The 22,761-nt window shown below is 42.1% G+C and overlaps 1 protein-coding gene across 1 annotated transcript in view; it reads left to right on the forward strand.

The window, feature by feature from the left end:
• The window catches only part of plxna1b (plexin A1b), a 221,784-nt gene that overhangs the window by 157,480 nt on the left and 41,543 nt on the right, over nucleotides 1-22,761 (forward strand). Inside the window, exons 10-16 of the mRNA XM_058402390.1 lie at nucleotides 3,605-3,805; nucleotides 11,500-11,596; nucleotides 11,697-11,887; nucleotides 14,937-15,088; nucleotides 17,130-17,250; nucleotides 17,684-17,820; nucleotides 20,290-20,457. Coding sequence (XP_058258373.1) covers nucleotides 3,605-3,805; nucleotides 11,500-11,596; nucleotides 11,697-11,887; nucleotides 14,937-15,088; nucleotides 17,130-17,250; nucleotides 17,684-17,820; nucleotides 20,290-20,457 — 1,067 coding nt within the window. The remainder of the gene's footprint in view (nucleotides 1-3,604; nucleotides 3,806-11,499; nucleotides 11,597-11,696; nucleotides 11,888-14,936; nucleotides 15,089-17,129; nucleotides 17,251-17,683; nucleotides 17,821-20,289; nucleotides 20,458-22,761) is intronic.

The raw sequence follows: 22,761 nt of genomic DNA on the forward strand, positions 1-22,761 counted from the left end.
AGTAAACAGATTGATTTCTCTCAGTGCAAGCATTAACCAGGGCCTAGTCCAAATTGCACTAAAGCCTTCTAGGTTTATCTCTTCCCAGGTTCCTCGCTAACGCCTGTGTTAGCCGCTCACGGTGGTCGTTTGCTGCTGACCCACGTGCCTCTTTGATAGTTGGCAGACTTTGATTTGTGTTTGCTGCTCCTTTTTTTTTTTCTTGCCCACTCGCCCTTGGCCTTATCGGTGCGCTGCACGTCGCTGCTGACGTTAATTATAGATTAATCTGCTCTTTTTCTCACCCACGCCGGCCAACCAGCTCATTATAAATGCGTGGTATGTGTGTTTTTTTTCCCCCCCAGAAAAAATAAAACGAAAACAAACATGCTTTGAAAACCTTCATTTCTCTGTATTTGCTTTTTCATTTATGAATTCACTTGTATTGATTTGTTTACTTGTCTTCGGTCTGCCAGCATTCAGTCATAAGCTCAGGTTATGTTTGGTTTCCTCTTCTTCTTTTTTTTTTTTTTTTTTTTGGGTCACTTGATTGCTGTAATTGCCTGATTTTGGCAGGAGCTATTGTGCAGTCTGTGAAAGGGCTGATTGAGGGATAGGCAGACTAAATAGCCACAAACGCCTCCAGCTTTTTCCATGACTTTTGACACCCTTATTAAACTCATAACCTCAAGAGCTAAAACGTTTGCCCCCAACCCCTCCCCCCTCTTCCACTTCTCTTTCATATGTAGACCTTTATAACAAGTCAGCATGGACGCAAGTGCTGACCACCCAGTAATGTGGTTAACCTTGGACTCTGTGTGTGGCGCATGCTTCCTTTCTCTACACAAACACACACACACACTTGTGGAATCAGTTGGTTTGACCCCAAAACAACCTCAGTTTGAACAGGAAATGTGGTGCTGGACAACCGGCTCAGGAAAAAAAAAAAGACTGAGGAAGATGAAAGCCATTTCTTCTAGTTTGAGGTTTTGGTTGCAGGCCAGTCTTTAGAGCGTTCCTTTAACAGGAGCTGTGCCCTGTTTAGACACCTGTCAGGTTTCTCCAAGCTCGTCTTCCTCTCTCATTCCTGCCATCCCTCCTCAGTCCACATCCTCCCTCCTCTCTTTCCCTCGTTCCTCCAGACCATGCAGACCTCAGAAATATGACCCCACCTCTTTATGGACTGATCAGACTTTACAAGTGTGTTTATAGTAGAATTCCTGCATAAATATTAGCACGTTATGTGCAGCGGTCGGAAACCGAGAGTGATGCATGGAGGAAAGGGAGAATGAGCAGGACTGATGGAGAGGGAACGGTGCTGAGAGAACAAGCCCCTGCATTCTTTCGCCTCTCATTGCAAATTAGAGAAGGAAGCGGTTCAGACCATTACACTCGTTTTAATTTTCTCTGTTTGCTCTGTATAATCCCCTGTCTGCCATTACACACAGCCTAAGCTGCGTAAGCCAATCAGCAAACACACAGATGACTGGCTAAGCCAATGAGCAAACACGCAGATGACAGTAAGCCAATCAACAAACATTCAGATGTTTAATGGTTGGAAGGGAGACTGTTGCGCTTACATACCACTGCTTAACAAGAGAGAATAAACTGGACGTGTGTGAGTGAGAGAGAGCGAGCGAGTGAGAGACAGAGAGAAAGAAAGAGAGAGAGTCTATTGTTTGTGTGTTGTGTGGGTGCTGCACTGCATTACAGCACCACTTTTCATTGTTGTGAGAAAAGCCAAGTTTCCATCCCCTTCCTTGCTTTCTAGTGTCCTCAGAAATTACACACACACACACACTCAGCATGTTGTGCACATAATGGAAGCATATCCACCCACTCCTTATGACCTGGTTTGTGTTTTTGCCCATCCACAGATGCAGGAAGGTCGACCTTTAGCAAAAGAACTGTAGTGACATCACTGGAAGAAACTGTAATAACATCAGTTCCCTTTTTCCCTCACTTCATTTTCATTTCTCTCTCATTTAAGCACACACTTCTTACTGTCATATGGCTCCAATTTGCACATTTAACCAGTGCATGATGTGCTCACTCGAAAGGACATGGGTGGAGGGAAATTTTAAACGCTTTCCTCTTCAGCCCATCTGATTATTCAGAAACATGCGTTAACCTTAAAAGGTGCAGTTTATGATGTGTGAAACCTCGACAGCAGTGGACATGTCAGTAGCCCGGGACAGATTTCAATGTTTGGGTTATTAGTTTTTGTGCTTGCCTGCTGGACAAATAGACTTAACCAGAGAAAGAAGAAAAAAAATCGTATTTTGTTTTCATTAGGGATGCATGTTTTAAACTTAATACAGTTCACAGAGGTGCAGTGCATCTCCATGCTGTGGTAGTACTGAATGGACACCGAGGCACAATCTGCCCATCAGTTAAACGATTTTTAGTAGGTGGATTAATTAGTGTCCACAGATGATGGCTGATCGTTTCAGAATCAGGAACACGCAGTTAAGCTGTGTTCACACATACAGATTTTATCTCTGGTGCCAGCCTCTGCACTATGAAGTCATCAGGAGGTGTCTAACTACCATAACGTTGCCGTAATGTTTTTCAGTGGGTGGAGCAACCAGCATTCCCCTTGATGATAAATCAGTTTTCTTGCCTGAAATGAACCATTCCAGAGGGAGATTTGGCGTTCATGTATAAAACTCAGCTATATAAATGCATCATATCATATATATATATATATATATATATATATATATATATATATATATATATATATATATATATATATATATATATGAGATGAAGAAGAAGTGTGTAGTCTTTGCTACAGATCACGTCAACTTCACTGTCTTTGCTCCCGTTGGTAGTCATTGCACCAAGTCGCTCCATATTTGCTTAAATTTGTCCAATCATTCTAGTCACCAATGCTTACTGTTGCTCGTGTCGTGGGAAGTCACCAGCTCTAACGGAAAATAAACGCCCTCTCATTGCTTTGTTGCTGCGATTTGCTAGATATGTGTGAACGTAGCATAAATAATAAAATAAAGACACTACCCAGACTGGAATAATATCATGTACATTTGAAAGTAGCATAAATAATAAAATAGACACTACCCAGACTGAAATAATATCATGTACGTGTGACGTGTGGACAGAACATGACATGAAATGTTCTCTAACATTTTTGTTAGAGGGTAATGATCATATACTCACTCCTCTGTTTCAGTGCACTAAACTAGCTAACTAAATATAATGAGCTAACTAGCTCGTTATATTTTAGTACAATTTTCTATGAATAATTTATATATATAATTACAATTTTATTTAGTTTTATTTTGCCTGTCGGATTTCTAGGGCAGCACTAGTTATTTGCCCCAGGGGCTCTGTAATGTAATAATCATAGCATTTTCAGTAAAACATGACTTCTGTTTGCAATTTTCCAGGCCTACTTGGCTCTAACCCTTTTACAGCTCATGAGCAATACAAATGAAAGCAGAGTTAGTAGTGAGGACAGAGAATAGCTTGCTTTTGTTGTATTACAGTTCTAGTTTGTCTTGCAGATGTCCACTCAAAATTACAAACTGCCCCTTTAAAATATGACCAGCTCAAAAGCTCTTGTATACTATTCATCAAAGTCGTCTTCTCTTTCTCTCAGGATTGTCCTCAGATCCTGCCCTCGACTCAGATCTACATCCCGGTGGGAGTGACGAAGCCCATCACTCTGGCTGCCCGGAACCTTCCACAGCCGCAGTCAGGCCAAAGGAACTACGAGTGTATCTTCCACATCCAGGGAGAGACCCTCAGTGTCACGGCCCTGCGCTTTAACAGCTCCAGCATCCAGTGCCAAAAAATCATTGTGAGTACACGTACACACACACACACACACGTGTGCGCACACACACACGCACCCTGACTTATGACAGATCATCCATCTTACTCTGGACTAGAGGGAGGCGATGACGTTTTGTTCTAACATACAATGTGTTCCTCTTCTTCCTTCACATTTTCAGGATCAGTAGAGCGCAGCCACACACAGGCACACACCGAGCATCAACAAATCCCTCCTTCTGCATTATGTACCGAACGCTGTGGTGCGTCTTTTGTGTCCGTGTGTGTAGGCTCAGAATGTGGAGGATCATTGCACATTAAGAGTAAACAGAATGTTAATCCACTAAAGTTAATCCCCGTTTTTTTTCCTCTTACTGTGAGTGGAATTGAGATGGAGTTGACAGCTTGACATATATATATGTCATACATATGTGTGTGTGTGTAGATATATATATATATATATATATATATATATATATATATATATATATATATATATATATATATATATATATATATATACACATACATACACACATATATAATTTATTTATGAACTAATGCACACAACTCTGCTGCTTGGTTCCATCTCATACTTCCACAAGCCTGCCTGGAGGTCTCAAGGGTGGAATCTAAGACGAGAAATACCGAGTGCAGCATTCAGAGACACCCACACACATGTAGTTTTATTTAGAACACACTGCCACCCCCCCACCCCCCAATCACAGATGCTTTTGGGAATAGTGCTGCTGTTCCAATGATCTTAAACAGTGATCTGTGCCTTATAATTGGGAAATAAGTTCATAATGAAAAGCAATCGTGTGTGTGTGTGGGAGAGATTTTACTCGATGTGAACTTTGCACACTTTCATTTCCTCTTTGCTTCCTCTCACTCATGGTATCTGCCTTATGTCCAGTCAAAGACCTTTCCGTCCTCTTATCATGCTTTGGTGTGCAGGGAGCATGAGAAAGCCATGCCTGTTTGGACTACACTCTCCTGAGAGAATCCAGCTGGAATCCAGCGCCTCAGACACAGCGTTTATAAACCATGTGGATGTATAACGTTCTTTTTAAAGCTTGCTGAAGCAGGAGGACCGATATTAACACTACTTTTTTACCATTATCATGACCGAGATAAAGGAATGCGCTCCCCTTCCCCCTCCCCTTTCCCTTTCTACCAGTCTGACACCGGACACAATGGCTGAAATTGGGCTGGGAGAAAAGGAAGTTGGAGATGAAGGAATAAAGGAATTCTGCTGATAGTGGGCAGCAGGTGTGTGTCTGTGCGCCTTGTGTGTGTGATGGGGAGAAGCAGAGGTCCCTGATGAGAGCCAATTAGAAGAGACACAGATAAAATGATGATGAATTACAGTTTGGGAGAGGAGAAGGGTTCTGGCAAAGAAAGAGGAGAGAGAGAGAGGATTGAAGTCAGGAAGGCGAGAGAGAGAGCAGAGTGTTCTCTGAGAGGAGCTGGTGAATGATTGGAACCGAACCAGAGGATCTGATGGAGGACCTTTAGATAGAAAAGGAGTCAATACAGAAGTACAGTGTCGGGAAAGCAGATGTGGCTGCACCTGACATCTGTTCATCAATAGAGGAAGAGTGCAGGGTGATGCGTGAACATCTTAACTGGTCTTTTCTTTTTTTAGTGAGGAGATCAGTATGTAGAAAAGAGTCGGTAGGACTGTAACGTCTCTGGTGTTAGCTACTTAACGGTGACGTCATTTCCCTTTGACATCATGCAGAAGCATGCTTATTTTATCAGGAGCAAGTTTACTGCCTTACAGCTGCTTCAGCAAAGTTGGTTATAATCACACGGGTCGTTGATAGCACCTCTCCAAAATAATGTCAACTTGTACATACCACATGAATTTCTAATTAAACCATTGTGCAATTATTAGTCTGTGATATTCCGTTGAGGGTAATGTGGAAAATATTTAAGTAATTACGGTACATTATTGGATATCCATTACGCATATGCGGACAAGAGTGCAGAGAACAATCAGCTGTATGAATGCTGCTATAAGAAACTGAATTGGAAAGCAATAAGACAGGGGTCAAATGTCCAGCAGGCTTTCTGCATCTGACGAGAGAGCTGGGTGTACGAGTAGTCCGATCTCAGGTCAGGAGACGGAGACTAAAGCACAAGTCTCAGCTGCTACATCCACCTTTACACATGTTAGCTCTTTGTCAACTTAATCCAGTTCACCTAATTCATTTTCTTATAATATATTCAACAGCATCATGGCCCATGTCCACTGGAGTGAGGAGCATTCTGTGCTTTCTTGCACTGTTTTTTCCACTGTATATGATCACACAAAGTTCGTTAATCCAACAAGATTTTTCCTCCTTCACTCTGTGGTTGTGTGTTAGAACGTTTGAACTGGAATCAGAGCAGTGCTGCTTCATTAGGCTACAGAGTCAACTACTAGCCAGATCATGCTGTTCAGATTATAGGCATACACTGCAAAACGTAACACAAATATTCTGTTTTGTCGTGTTCCTTGCTAGAAACGGAGGCTTATTTTTATTTTAAATATCTCCTCTGAGTCCTGTGCTGCTCGTGTCAGTAAAAGCCGCTTTGATTAACTAGACGGTGTATTGGATGCCGTGCCGCTACGGTCTGGTGGAAACAGGGCTTAAATAATGCTCCAAATTGAATGAGAGGCTAATGAAATTTTAATAACAATAATAACACCAGTTTCCGACAGTTTCACGTCGACCCCATGTACGTCTCTGGTGACCCCGTGCTGGAGAACCTGTAGAGGAAGGGTGCTTTGGTGGCAGTACTGAGATGAAGAAATGCACCCACTAATTTCCATGCACAAAAAGATGGATTGTAATTAATTGATTGTTGCAGAGCTGCTGAAGATGATATCCCCCTACACCCCCAACCCTGTTTCTTTTTATTATTACTTTTTGCGCTCTGTATCAATTGTAATTTTGACAAGCATGGAGATGAGCAACTCCATCTTTTTATAGGTCTCAGTGCTGCCAACTTTTGCTACTTTAAACAGTCTGAGATGACCCTAATGCAAGATTCAGTACAATTATTACAGGTGTCAGAAATCTAGCACAGGTTACACACACTTTCTCACGAGCTTTCAAACAGAAGCAGCATGCAGTTAGATAGTCTACACTCAAGTCTTGAACATCGAAGGAGGAAAAAAAAGTAAAAACTTATTCTAACTACTTCCTGATGTGTTATTTTACATACATGACACGTTTTTTTTCTCAACTGGGCTCAGAGAAGTGATATACCTGTATTTGTACATAATGAATTCAGGGAAAACAAAGTAACTTGTTAACTCTGTCATGATAGAAATCCCCCCCCCCCCCAGAAATTCTGTCTATATTTGTGCACTCGTCTTGCTCTGATTATGTCCACCCTTACGCTTAAAGCCGAAAATGTCATTAACCACATTAACATCATCATTTACTTTCTAAATTATGGGTCACTCTTTCCTCTCCAACGAGTCGTCCCCAGGCTCATTAGTACCAGCTGTGCTTAAGTTAGAACTAAACCTAGTTGTATCATGAATGATTAAGTTGCGAATTGCGCGCTACTCAATACTGCAGTGATGCACCATCAACGTAATTTCATGGAAATTAATGTGCGAAGGCCTGGGAAAGCTTTCACATGGTCAGCCTTTCACATTTGCTACTTAATATTTATATGAACACTACAGAAGTTCGTCAACTGAAATCGGCGTGTGTCATACGTGTGTCAATGCCAAGTAAAAATTACAGCACTTGAAGTGAAATGGCGTAGAAAATTGCATCTAAAGATTTTATTCCACTTCCGCTGAAAGACACCGACGCACTGATGTACACACACTGTGTAACAGCGGCTGATGTAATAAAGAAAATATACCCATTAGAAATGGTGACCTTTAGAACTGCCTTTAATTTTAGAATCCTCAAACAGAAATTATTTTCTGTTTATTAATAATATCCTAAAAAAGGCCAGACATATACACTGATCAGCCATCACATTAAAACCACTTGCCTAGTATTGTGTAGGTTCAACTTTTGCCACCAGATCCGCTCTGACCCACCACAGCATGGACAGACTCATCAAGACCTTCTGCTGTGGTATCTGACACCAGATACTAAGTATCTGAGTTTTCTTGACACTAGGAATTTAGCAGCAGATCCTTTACATCCTGGTTGTGAGGTGTAGCCTCCATGAATCTGACTTGTTTGTCCAGCACATCCTACAGATGCTCGATAGGACTGAAATCTGGGGAACTATTTGTCATATTCCTCAAGGATGCGCTATGCTGCTGAAAGACGCCACTGCCATTAGGGAATACTGTTGCTATGAAGGGGTGCAACAAAGTTTAGGTATGTTGATGCATGACCAAATAACATCCACATGAGTGCCAGGACCCAAGGTTTCCCAGCAAAACATTGCCCAAAGCATCACAGTGCATCCACCAGCTTGCCTTCTGCCCATAGTGCATCCTGGTGCCAACTTTTCCCCAGGTAAGCAACACACATGCTCTCAGTCATGCATATATGATGGAAAAGATAACATGACTCATCAGACCAGGCCTTCTTCCATTGCTTCATGGTTGTCTAGTCATCTAGCCGTCGGCCATCGTCAAAGTTGCTCACATTCTTAAACTTGCCCATTTTTTTCTGCTTGCAGCACATAAACCTCAAGAACCGGTTGTTCACTTGCTGCCTTAATATATCCCAACCCTTGACAAGTGCCATTGTAAGGAGATAATCGATGTTATTCACTTCACCTGTCAGAGGTTTTAATGATCGGCTGATCCGTGTATATTACTAGAAGTTATGATATTGACAGCATAAGCCATTGATGCTTGAAAACAGAATTGTTACTGCATTTTTATGTCAAAGTGACTGAAAGTTCCATACTGCTCCTGAGGAAATTTTGGCAGTAAGATTTAAGCAGTTTTTTATTTTTTATTTTTATGGGGGTTATTTTCCACCAGAAAGAAGAGACCACAACCCCAGATTTGTTCTCAATTACCTCATTCTTTTGAGGGTTAAAGTTGACCTAGATAAACTCAGCCTGAAGCGAGTTTCCCCTCCAAGTTAAGTGGCTTTTTCTTTCACCAGGTGAATTTTATGACTATTTGGCCTGATTGCCGCATGAGTGTGTACTTTACATTCCAAATTAAGGAACAGCAGAAGAACAGCTGGTACAACCCTACTCAGGGGAGTGTTAACTGCCTTAGCGGTGTACTCCACCACACTGGGGTATATATCTCTATAACCTAGGGGACACGCGAATTAGCATATGCACATGGAGAGGCAATTAGATCGGACCGAGCTTAGTGAACTGCTTTCTGTGCAGCATAACATTAATGGAAGGTCGTGCCAGGCCCAAGTGAAAAATTGCTGTATGTGTATAAAATACATTGAGTGGAGAGAGCAGTATATATTTGTATGTACAAAGCATACTCATGGAATTTCTTTGTTTCAAAGTGTAGGTATGTGTGTGTGATCTCTGCAGGAAGGCTAGTGCACTGAGCAAAGTGTATTTTTAGTTCTTTATGCAGGTCTTTCAAAATGACTAATTATCTGAGTGTGACCCTTGCAGAGAGCATTCCACTCCCCCCCACTCTCCCCCCCTCTCCCTCGTCCCTTCTCCGGGCACTCTATTCCTCCTCATCACTCCCTCCCTGCTCCGTTTCCCCATGATCTATGTTTCTCCAAGAGAGAGGAAGTGTGGGACGACTCGAGAGTGCCCTCTTCTTCTCTCCCAGCTTCATTAATCCTTATCCTCTTTATTTATTTGCCTTTTCATGCTGTCGCTTGCTGTGTGTGTGTGTGTGTGTGTGTGTGTGTGTGTGTGTGTGTGAGTCTTCCAGACTAATTTACCTCAGACACTCTCCTATGTCTGGAGGCACTAGAAGCAGATAACATGAGATAGAAGTGTAGTATTTCCTTTGTTTATCTTGCTGCTGTTACACATGCAGGTTATTAGCACCAAATTGATAGTTCCATATGTTTCTGTGCATTTTGAAGAATGTTTGGTCATACGCAGCCAGTATCTCAACAATTACAGCTTGTTTACATTAGCATTCCTGTCTTTGGCAGACATTTTAATGCAAAGCAACTTCCAGTGAGACAGAATATCGTCAAAGCTTAGAGCAATACCGAGCGAGGGTTAAATATCTTCTTGCTTTTAGGGCTCAGCAGTGCCTCTCTGACAGGCCTGGGAGTTGAACTCGCAACCTTTTGCTCAGTAGTGCAGAACCTTGACAGACCCAAGAGGATTTAGATTCTTGGTTGTGTTATTTATTTATTTATTTATTTATTTATTTATTTATTTATTTATTTATTTATTTTTTATTACTTTGGCCTCAGTTGGCTGAATGATTTTGTAAATTGCTTTTGATAAGAGCGTCTGCTAAATTATAAAATGTAAATGTGACTCGTGATTAATGGTGCGTTCAGGAGGAACTCACGGATTTGTGCTTCCGACATGGCAAGCCAAACGCGCAACATGCTCAGACCGTTCGAGTGGGTGATGTCGGGGAAACGGCTGCTGGAATATATCGAGTCCGAGCACACGCTAGCTCACGACTAACGCGAGCTGCCACAGTGCCGTGTTAAGCTCAGTGCACTGAAAACACATAGAAGGAAAATCCTGTGTTTAGAACAAGTAAGATTTAAGACAAAGACATTGCATGTAGTACATAAAAATATTACTTTTTGCAACATGACGCTTATACTAAACTTATCTGAAACTCTTAATTACTAGTTCATTCCTAGGTTGAATGATGTAGAGTGAACATCATGTAGTATTAACTTAAACCAGTTATATTATGAAATATGATGAGGATGCTGTGCTGGTTGAATTTATAACTATTACAGCTTGCATTGTGGAACAGTGCAGTAGCACTATAGTGTGTCTGTTGCGAAGCTCCAGCATCGGTGGTTTGAGCCTCGGCTCAGGTGTGAGTTTTCTGTTTGATTTATTTACAACTATCCAGAAACTACACATACAAAACTCACATCGAACTGATGTTTGCATTTGAATGCAGTAAATTCATTGCACTTTTTTCCCCCAAGTGTGTGTAGTAGTGACGGAAACAAGACAAACAGCAGCATTTCTTCTTCTTCATTGACATGTCTTTGTAAGTTATTGGAAAAGTCATAGTATGACTAAAATTAAACTGGAATTACGTTTAGCCTCAATCTTTCATTCGTGCCTTCCATTATATTGAGCAACAATAAAATTAGCTGAAATTCCAGCTTCTGTGAAGACTCTAACAATGAGCTGTTCATATGGATTAATTGTAAGCGCGGTAAACAGCATTGTGTATTGTGTAGAACGCATTGTGCAGCTTGTAGCTTGCGCATGCTAGTTGTTAAACACAAGCGCTCACGAATTCTATGGTTGTGATTTTTTTTCGCTCAGACTGTTTGGTTTGTTGTAATAACACTGAATAAAGCATGATGTTGGGAACACCTCTAACTAGGTGTGAGTGGAACAAGACTTACACTTTAATAAGACAGAGGATGTGTGGGAGCGAGGAGTGAAACATGGGAAGGAGGGCTGCTGTGCAAACCAGAAACGGATGTAGCGTGACCGCTGAGGGACAGGGTGAATAATCCCCATTAGTTCGTCCCAACATAATGCACATGTGCGTGTGTGTGAGTGAGAGTATATGTTCCAGAGTCTCCTACTGCTCTAAAAGTAATATTTCTATGCCATGTGTTTGTTTATATTTTCTTGCAGTATAATTACGAGGGAAACGACATCAGCGATCTGCCAGTGGATCTCTCCGTGGTTTGGAACGGAAACTTTGTCATCGACAACCCCTACAACATAAAAGGTACGTCCACGAGCCTCCTGATCCAAAGAGAGTGCTGCACGGAGTGTTGGGGGTGTGTGTGGTGTAACCCCTGCTGCTTTTATGCCTTGTGTATGCACAGCTCACCTGTATAAGTGCTACGCTCTGAGGGAGAGCTGCGGCATGTGCTTGAAGGCAGATCCACGCTTCGAATGCGGCTGGTGTGTGCAAGACAAGAAGTGCTCACTTAGGCAGGAGTGCGCGTCACCCGAACACACGTGGATGCACGCTTCGACCGGCAATAGCCGCTGCACACATCCCCGCATCACCAAGGTGAGCACTGGAGACTCGCTTTCTTAGTCAGCCTGTCAAATCTCTTTCCTTTCTTGAAGCACTTATATTTGTATACTAAGCCTTAAATAATATATACTACAGCATTCCATAGAAACTCATATACTAAGCAAATAGAATTATATCATTAAACCACTCAAAAGTGCAATTCTCTGTTTCTACTTAATTTGCCGTCTTGCTAACGTCAGTGGGCGGGGCTTTGTTTGGAAGAGGTGATGTCAGACCTTTAGCCATCTTCTTACATCAGCTTCCCTTTTTTAACCCCGGCCACAGAAACTAAAACTGACTTCACTCCTGCTCACTTAGCCCCTTTGTGCTAATCTGTTGTGTTGGAATTTTTTTTTTAGCATGTTATTTCTATCCACTATTTTAGTCGTTTGTGTGTGGTAATGAATCTGTCTCATCTTTGTGAAACAGTGGCTGTAATGAGAATTAGCATAGCAGCTGCACTACGATATTTAAAAAGCTATATTGAGATATAACCTACGTAGTGCACCATATGCTTAAACACTGATTCAGCCAGATTCACAAACAAAAAAAAAAAAAGTGTCACTTGCCTGTTACTATTACGTTTAAGACACAAAACACGGATGCAGAGAAAGTTTTGAGAGTGTTTCTCTCCAACTAGAAATGGTGGACTAATTTGTAGGGGTGAATAAATCGGTAGCCCGGAGCTACTGTCTGAGCCATTCATTTTTTATTCATAGTTGCCTCGCGGACAAAAGGTTCAGCAGCCAGGACCAGAAAAATAAAAATTCTACTTCTTAGTAGGTTTTGCCCAAAGAATGTTTTAATTTGGTTTGTTAAATCTCAATGTGCTGTAGGTTACTGGGTTGTTAATCCCACCGCTAGCTGCACTACACACAGTTTAGAAACATCTGGCTGATAGGAGAATGATTTTTACTCTGCAGTTTAATTAGCATGCGCAGATGACATGCGGTTATTCCAGAATCACAAGGTTAAACATGTTGAGGGGGGAAAAAAAGCACTCTATCTTTTGATTTGTCCGGACCGAACACCACAGCGCATAGTATAGCCAAGGACTAGGTGTTTTGCCAAAGGTGCAACCATGATGTGCGACATTAAAAACTATAAATACACAGAATGTGATAAATATCTCTCGCCAAGCATTATTACACTTTGTTATTTACCAAGTCACTCTCCAGGCAGCCTGAGAGTAGTACATGCCCGCTGACTAGCTAATGAAATCTATAGAAATTTGTTCTTACATGTTAGGAACTGCTCTTTTCTCATTAATAGGTGCATGCGAATGTTCAGTGAGTGTGAGCCCTAAGGATGGATGGCATATGTGGAAGCCATGAGGAAACATGAAAAGTGGAAATATCACTTCAGCATGTTTTAATTGAATAAGTTGTGAGAAATGGGATGTAAAGACGGATCTAAAGGTGTTTTGTGTGTGTGTGTGCTATAAGCCTCAGGTGCTATAGGAACAGAGTGTGAGTTCTTGGAGTTTGGGCCACAAGCCATCTGTTGCTGTTGGTAACAGTTTTAGAATTTGTGTGTGTTTGTGCGTGCTTAGCTGGAGACGTAGGTCATTGTATCTGTCTAATTTAGCACTGAATCTACCCACTGAGACACCACAGCCCATCAAGAGTGTGTGAGGCACAGCGTGTCGGTGGGTGTACGTCTCTGTCTGTGTGTATACATGAGGTTTTGGCACACAGTGGTGGTGTGGACTTCCCCATTCATTTCTATCCCTCGGCTTTCTCAGCCTCAGTTTTTTTCCTCCCTCACTTACACAGTTCTTCTTTCTGCACAAGATTCGCTTTCTTATCCATTTTGCCACTAATTGAATATTAACCGGTGGAGGATTTATGGAAACTCGAGTCCTGCCAAATGAAGGTCCGGCTTTGTTGTGTAGCGCAGTGTGTGTAGGGCTGAGCCGGGACTCGCTGGATTAACTGTTAATTTCATTAGGAACAGAAAAAGAGGGGCGGTCTGTACTACAACTTTGCTAATAGCTCTTGTTGGAACTTTTCTTTAAGAAAACCTCATCCTCTCTCTTTCCTCATTCGCTCCTCTCTTCTTTGTTTGTCCCACTTTTTCTTTTTCCTCTGCCCTGCACTCTGTTCTTATTCACCTCTCTCTACTCTCTGTTCACAAAACCTCCCTCCTGAGACTTCCTGTTATCTCTCCTCTTATTTATTCTCTACTTTGCCTTTCCTCACCTTCCCCTCTTTTCCTCACTTACATTTATTCTTCTCCTCTTATCTCCTCTTCTCACTTTTTCTTCACCATTCTTCTCTTCCACATTTTCTCCTCTCCTCTTTTATTCCTTAATATTTATTCCTCTCCTCTCCTCTTCTCTCATCTGTACTCATCTCCTCTTCTCTTCTCTTCTCATCTCCTTTGCATCTTTATTCTCTTCTCCTACCTCCTGTCCTCCTCTCATCACCTTCTTCCCTTTTGTTCCTCTTCTCAGTTCAACTCTCTTTTACTCTCCTCTCCTTACCTCCCCTTTTTTTTTAATCATCTTTCTCTTCTCTCTCCCTCTCCTCTTATCCTTGTTTTCTCCTCTTTTTTATTCTCCTCTCATCTCTTTACATTGTTCCTTTCAACCACTCTATTCACTTTTTCACCTCTTATTCTTCTCTTTCCTGCTCTTCTCTTCCTCTTTTCCTCTCCCCTCTTCTCCTGTCCTGTTTGAGTAGGATGGGTGATTATTTTTCTCCTCCTCCGGGCCTTATTTAAGGTGTGATTAAGAGCAGATGAACTCCTTTGTCATGTTCTAACACACTAGCTTCTGCTGCTCCTCTTTATCGCCCCAATTCAGTGCACACATTGTAGTCTCTTACCTCACATCTCACGCTTTCACACGCACTCCTCGTCACTTCTTTTCCGACGCACTAACATCCTCGCAGGTGCGCACCAGAGGTGAGGAACAGAGAAAAGAAGCAAAGCAGTTCATTGAGCTTTAACTTAAGAGGGCTTCTGAAAGTCTCTCTGTGCTACACGAGTGCACACTTGGTGTAATGGCTGATGGCTAAAAGCACTTCCTTCTCTGGCACAGTTGTTTCCTGAGACGGGGCCGCGCCAGGGAGGCACACAGCTCACCATCACCGGAGAGAACCTGGGCCTGCAGTTCCGTGACATCCAGAACGGCATCCGCATCGGGAAGGTGGCCTGCCAGCCTGTCGAGGAGGAATACATCAGTGCTGAACAGTGAGTTTCCCCAAAATCTCTCCCTCTCATTTTTCACATTGTGCCTCTACTGTAATGTAAGGTGCGAGTTACTGCATACTAATTTACAGACTCGGGCCCATTAGGTAATAGCTGGTATTGAGCCTTTTGTAATGTTTAGCATTAGTCCGTTGTAATGGCAGTGTAATAACGGGATCTAATGTGTGAAAGATAACTGCACTTTGATAACGCTCTCACAGAGGGGCACAATGGCTGTGACGGCCGTTTAACCTTGCCCAGAGGAGCTGATTACGTCTCGCTATTAAGATGAGCAGGTTTAATTGAACCTGATTTGTCGTTTCAGGATCAGGCAAGGTGAACAACCCTACCCTCAGACTGCCTGTGTGTGTGTGAGAGAGAGAGAGAGAGTGTGCATGTGTAAAAGAGAGAGAGAAAGAGAGAGAGAGAGAGAGAGAGAGAGAGAGAGAGAGAGAGAGAGAAAATGTGTGTTAATGTCAGAGGTCATTGCAAGTTCATTTGGACAGGAAACCGATACACTAAGACAATTATGCACCACACACTTTATTTGCCATGCAGAATGATTTATTAAAGTAACTAAGTGTGAATCAGATGCTCTTGTAGGCGTTCACAAAAAAAAATTAAAAAAAAGGAAAGTGTCTCTGTCGTCTCTGACCAGATTTGTCATAATCTGGCTGCTCTGTAATCGCCATGGGGATGCTGTTGCCGTGGTAGCGGTTGTATTGGAACATAGAGATGTGCGTCTCCGTGGGCGCAGTGCCATGGCCACCTGCACAGGGGAAGGAGGCAGGGGAGCTGATAACCCACTATAGGAGGAGGAGATGCCCCGAGGCATGATGGGAAGGGTGGACATATTTCATTAATCACAGGGATGCTAATAACACACACATATACACACACACACACACACACACACACACACACTGCACCCAGCTAATTAACCCACCAGTGAGAACACATGCAAAAAGGTCCATTTGTGTGTGTGTGTGTGTGTGAGCGAGAGAGAGAGAGCCCTCAGGTACTGTACCAGCTCGGCTCTGCTCTCCTCACTATCCTGTCTTGCTCCTCGATCACTGCTGAAATGGGTTTTCATTAGAGCAGTGGGGGGCCTTAGGCTACTTCCAGAGCTCTCCCAGCTCTCCCTCATTCATCTCTCATCCATCCATCTTTCTCTCTCTCTCTCTCTCTCTCTCTCTCTGTCTCTTCAGCACTGTGTTCAACTCACCAGTGAAATTACTGACATGCTGCTTGATGAAGGGTTTTTACATATCAGCAAAGATAAGATGAGAACATTTCACCCTGACATAATTAAAAGATTTTAATCGCAGCCAATTATTGACCAACAAATGACAAAATGAAAATCTCCAATAACCTGCATAATGTCTGTCAGCTCCCCATGTGACCTGAAAGCTAAAGGGTTTTTCATGTTCCCTGGGTTTGTGCTACAAAACATTGTGCTGGGAAATGCCTTATTTCATTGTTATTTTATATTATATTATATTATATTATATTTGCGAAAAATTGTACGAAAAGTATCTATCAAATATTTGTTCTGCCGGATTTTTTAATTTATTCATATGTTTATGTATTTATTTCTTTGCTTGTTTTAAGCTAGATTATTTTAGCATATTTTGGAAATGTTTGGAGTCTAAAGTTCTGCCACAAAAGCCAACGTTTATAGATTTCTCAAATACTGAGCATTTCTACAGAACACAGTGGAAATTAATGATCTGTTTCTTCAATCCTGTACAGTGCTAAAGTTTGTCTGTCTTATTGATCTGTCTGTCTGTCTGATTTCTATGTGTCCTGTCAGACTGCACTGGCTATTTGAAGACCATATTAATGACTGCTGTGGTTAACATGACTCAGTTACAGATGATTGCGCATGCTGTGTTAGTTACATGACCGGAGCACAATAAACTAATGTAATGATATTTTGCATCAGAAGGTGAACAGGATGGAGGAATAATGCTAAAGTGATTGTGAGTGTGATTGTTATTTGAGTAAATGTTAAAATGTGCATGTTTTCACGTTGTGTTTGTAGGATTGTGTGTCGTGTTGCCGATGCTACAGGCTATCGGGTGCAGGAGGCTCAGGTGGAGGTGTGTGTGAGAGACTGTCAGCCCGAGTACAGAGCCGTCTCCCCTAAAGCCTTCACCTTTGTGGTGAGTACACCGTTACCTCAAGCTCTAGCTGTGTAATGCTAGTAGTCTAAAAAGAGAATATGTTCAATTTTTAATGTGTATTTTACTGTGCATGGAATGCAGGTCAGTGTTTTAATAGAGGTGCCTGATATGGTAAAAATATCCCATAATGCACTGGCAGGAATAGCTCAGGCCATGCTGTTATATGCAATCAGCTGCGTGATATGGTGTTTTGTTATTTTAGCAAAACTATTTAAGGTTTCTTATAACACATGAGTTTGTCAATGATTTGCTGTAATTCTGTCCTGAAGACTTCCCCTTGAAATGTTCAAGCACCATCTTTACCTCTGCCTGTTACATATCACTGACACTATGCTGATGATGTTCTGTAGGGAGTATCACAACTTATCTTATCTCTCTGTTTGTGTGTGTGTGTGTGTGTGTGCATCCTCAGTCTCCGTACTTTACGCGGGTGATGCCGTCCCGCGGTCCGTTCTCTGGCGGGACAAAGATCACAATCCATGGCAGTCACCTGAACGCCGGTAGCGCTGTGTCCGTCAAGATCGGTCTCAATACCTGCCGCTTCGAGAGGTAACCCACATCCCTCCCACAACCTTTCTTTTCATTCTGTTTCCCCTGGATCGATATACACGATTAAAGTGCAGCCTGTCGCTTTACGTAGAATCATCCCGAAGTGAATTGAGAGTGTGCTCAGAAAAAGAGCATCCATTCAAACTGAAGTGCATGATGTGTTAATCTCATAAATATCTGTCTGCTCTGATGTCTGGGTGACGGCTGGAGATTAGTTCACAGGTTTCACAAGCGCACACACTGATTTTTATTTGGTGTGATGGAGGAAATGCAGCTTCCTCCAGCGAGCTCCTACCACCAACACTCCAGAATTCCCAGCATCTGGCATGCAATCTTAGCTAGGTGGTTTATCCTATGCTTAAAGCGATTCCTCATAGCGGAAATCCACTTCCATACACCCTATCTGCATGCCCACACACTGTCTGACATGTTGTAAGGAGCGACAGGCATGCAGGAGGATTTGAAGGCACACAGAGGGTAGCTTGATTTGGGCCTGCCAAGTGGTGTATGTGTGTGTGTGAGAGAGAGAGAGAGAGAGACTGAGACGGAGAGAGAGAGAGAAAAGAAGGGTTTTGTGTACTTTCATATCTGGGGCGGCCCACCATGTGGGCTCCTACAGCCAGACTCCAACAGCGTGCAGGAGGGAACCAGAGCCTTTCGCCTACACACACTTCATACCTCACTGAGGCGGATGGGCTGCTTTTCTTTTCTGAATAAGATGAGTGCTTTTAAGTGTATGTGTGTGTGTGTGTGTTTGTAAAGGGCTTTTTGTTTAAGCAGTCATTCATTGGCTTATCTAGCCCCTGCAACATCTTCATGTCATTTCCTTGCCTATCTCTAGTTTTCACTCTCGTCTGCTTCTTTACACCTCTTGCCATCCTTTACTCTCTCTCACTCTCTTTCTCTCTCTCTATCTCTCTCACTCGCTCTCTGTCCTTCCCCCTCCCTCTCTTTCCTTCCCTCTATCTCTCCCTTTCTCTCTCTCTCTCTCTCTCTCTCTCTCTCTCTCCCTCTCTCTCCCTCTCTCTCTCTCTCCTCTTACTCTCCTCTCTCTCTCTCCCTGCACTTCTGACAACAACCTTGTCAAAATATGTACAGAACTCTGTGGGTATCTCGGCTGCGTGTTGTGAAAAATGGTTGCCAGGGCAACACGGAGAGAGGATCAGTATAAGAATTCCATGCACACACGCTCACACATGCTGAGACACACTCTTCATCCGAATCAGGAAGATGAGAGAAGTGTCTCGCTTTTGTTTTATTCCTTCCTTATTATGCATCCTATAAATTTTGCCCTGAATGTTCTGTAGTAATGCTTGGAGAAACACAACACACACACACTCCCTAAATCAACACTTCTGCTATTTGTACTGAATGAAAGATGCCGTAAAATGTGTTTTAAAGTCCAGGATGAGAAAAATAGTAGATTATTGTATGCTTTTCAGATTCTCTGTCACGTGGTTGTACAAACCTACATAATCACTTTCGTATGCATAAATAAGAGACGTTAATAACAATAATAATAATAATAATAGCAGGCTGTTCATTATGAAAATTCAAATTTAATGACTTGAAATTATTTAGAATTATGAAAGGCATTATAACGCTGTACTGGAACAAACATTAGTTATAGCTGAACACTGCATTAGTGTCAAATAACTGCTCCACACTCAAGCGGCGATTTCATAATTAAGTCAATGCGCCATATTCCTTTGTACTCACACAGGTAGAATCCCAAATAGCTTCCTGTTAACTATATGTGCTCACTGCATAAGGTCTAGGGTAATATTTTATTACATAAGTTATAGTATAAATTGCTTAGTTGTAGGGTCATGCCAATTATATTAGAATTTGCGTGTTGGGTAACACAACGAAGAGTGCCTTGCTGCAAGCTATCCGTGTAAAATTTCACTCTTGGGACAAATTGTCTTGTTTTGAGGTTTTTTTTTTGTTGTTGTCGCTATTTAAAATGCTGCCTAATTTTTAAAACACTGCAAATAAAGTATGTCATAAATGACCTGGATTTCCTGAGAGCAGTTTTTGTGCATCAACTGACAGGCCTTTTAGCCTGGATTTATAGGACACATGTTTCTGTTGCCGAACATTAGGAGACTAACAGTAGAATATGCCATTTTAAACTCTTTTTGTCCCCCTACAAATATGTAAATACTGTGGAAATTGTAATAGCATCTGTACTGTGGCATTTGTTCTGAAAGCTTTAATGGAAGTACATTAAGGCTAGGGCTTTTCATGATGAGAATTATGTATTAAAAGCAGCAAGCGGGTTGTACTAAAAACAAAACAAAACAAAATAAAACAGAAAATGCATTAGGAATTGATTTAGAATTGCTTCCTGGCTTTCTGTGTCGACATCCAGTTGAAGCATGAGTTTCTTAAAGATTCCTACCTTTCCTTTTAGTTGTCTGTTTGCGTGTAATGACCTGTGTGTGTTTGTGTGTGTGTGTGCTCCAGGCGCAGCGCGAGAGAGATTGTGTGTGTAACTCCAGCGGGTTCGGCAATCGGCGGCACTCCGGTGATGGTGGACATTAACTTCGCAGAGCTGAGGAACCCTGAGGTGAAGTTCAACTACACGGATGACCCAACGATATTGAAGATCGAACCCAACTGGAGCATTACCAGGTACACAGGCGAGGACAAATAGACGGAGGGATAGGCGGCTACACTGATGAACAGATAGCAGGCTGTTCAAGGAAGCATGGCCATATGTTTAAATTAGTGGTGTTACTAAAGGACTGAAGATGTGTAGGTGGAATGTAGGAGCGTAATCTGCTTGAGACGTGTGTGTGTGTAGCAAGCCAACCGTGTGGGTGCGTCACTGAGTGAACGCATAGACTTCATTTCATTTTGGGCCCTGTAGAACATCCACAGTTGTCTGTTTCTCAAGTGTGCTCTCATACGTGATGCACATTGCATGCTTGAGAAAGAGCGTGAAGATAGGCAGCCACGTCTCCAGGGATCACACCCAACATCAGAGTTGACAGGGAAAAAAATGGCCGCCACTGGGACCGTGTTTCAAAACAGTGGCGTACTAGCATCCTGAAAATGAGAGCAACCCTTGTGACGCACACACACACACATGCACGCACAGAGCGCTTTAGTCAGTAGTGAAATGGTGTGAGGTGTGAAACAGTGAGAGAATAAGTATGCGAATGCATTAGCCTGGGGGGAATGACCTCTTTAGGCCTCATATTTGCTGTTGCTATGATCCCATCAGAGCTTTTCTTGACTGACAGTCTAGCAATGAGTTTGCTCCCCTCGTCTGAGGGAGCAGCTCGCTTTTCCTGCTGACTTAAACATCTGTAATATCACACCATTCTACTGACGTGGCAAGTATCGGCCCATGAGTCACCGCCGACCTCTAGTTAAGCCTTATCCATCATCCTCCGGTGTGTACACTACACACATGTTCTATAGGCTTTCTATAACATCTTTCTAATTACATTACTTATCAGTGATAGGCCGCAGTGGGGTTTGGCACATGAAACTATGAAATTGCTCACCAGAGAATATGAGGGACAGAATGAGGCTTTCAGATGGACTATATTTACCCTTCTAATTACCTATCCGAATGTGTGAGTGTAATGATCAGTAATTGCTAAATCACAGCTTAATCACAATGAATAGGTAACCAGAGGCTAATTACCTAATTAAGTCATCATATTGGCCACTATGGTGACCCACATAGGTTAATGGCTAATTCATACGTACAGAAGACGGCATGTTATGAGAACAGTATCTTCGTTTTGTAACAGAACAGGAACAGATTAGGTTTTGCCTTGTTTGTCAGTTTGATTAACTTAACAGATTTAGCCATCTTCCCTAAAAAGTCCCTAGATTGGAGTGTGTTTGTCACACATGTCCACAGTTACTACAGTGATTATCCATAAGTCGATTGCAAACCAGTTTAAGAAGCTCTATGGGAATGTTTATATTTACAGTAAGTGTTTGGGAATTATTGGGGTTTTACATAAATTACTCCTAATATGTGACCTAATCTTCATCTAAGTGATATTAACGTATTTAAAATCCCTGAAACATTCATTTTTGTGTCTGAATTCTTTCTGGGGAGCCGGTTTGAGCGTCCAGACTTTTCAAAGTCTCAAAAGTGTTCCTGCATTGCTGTCGCCACGTTTTGTTGTACGAGATCTTCACTAGAAAATCTGATTCAGTATTAAACACGTAACACGCAATCGTTCTTTTCACGTTAAACTATAATAGACTCATCTCTGGATTTCTTGATAAACACAGACTTAAGGAATCCTTTACATTATCCTCTGTTCATTTTCTTTGTGGAAACACCAAGCTGTTTATTTTACAACAGCAGCATCAAATTTATGAAGGTATATCAACAGATGATCTATTGATAAAGGTAGGATCAACCTGCATGTGAGCCCTTATCTTTAATGACTAAAATAATATGCAAGGAGTAAAACACTTAGGGAAGTGCTGTTATAACACTTATCAGGATGTGTTAAAATAATCAGTGACAGGGTGGCGTGATGCCATTACCACCTTGAAGTTGACTCTTCTTCTATAACAACATGGCCCGAAGCCTGGCCTGTTTTTCTTTTGATTTTCTTGAGTTCAATGAGACCAAAAAAACCGCAGATTGTCATGTTTCCGAGAAACACCAAAGTGTATCTGAGGCCAGGAGCCCCAGAGAATAAAATTGTCCATGCTCTCAGGGAGGGAGGCATGGCATCTTCTCTCCCTGTCAATCATAGCGACTCTGGCCAATCGTGGACGTCTGTGAGCTCATGTGTGTAAAAGATGGCGAGTAGCACTTTCCTCCAAGTGCGTTACGCCGCCCTCAGACGTTGCATGAGCAGCAGTTCGAGAAGGTGGGAATAGGCCATGACTAAATGAGGAAGAATATCAATTGAAAAGAAACTTCCTCTGTTCTGAAGACTCCACACTGTTCAT

The sequence above is a fragment of the Hemibagrus wyckioides genome, linkage group LG11 (genome assembly GCF_019097595.1).
Source record: "Hemibagrus wyckioides isolate EC202008001 linkage group LG11, SWU_Hwy_1.0, whole genome shotgun sequence".
Classification (NCBI taxonomy): Eukaryota; Metazoa; Chordata; class Actinopteri; order Siluriformes; family Bagridae; genus Hemibagrus; species Hemibagrus wyckioides.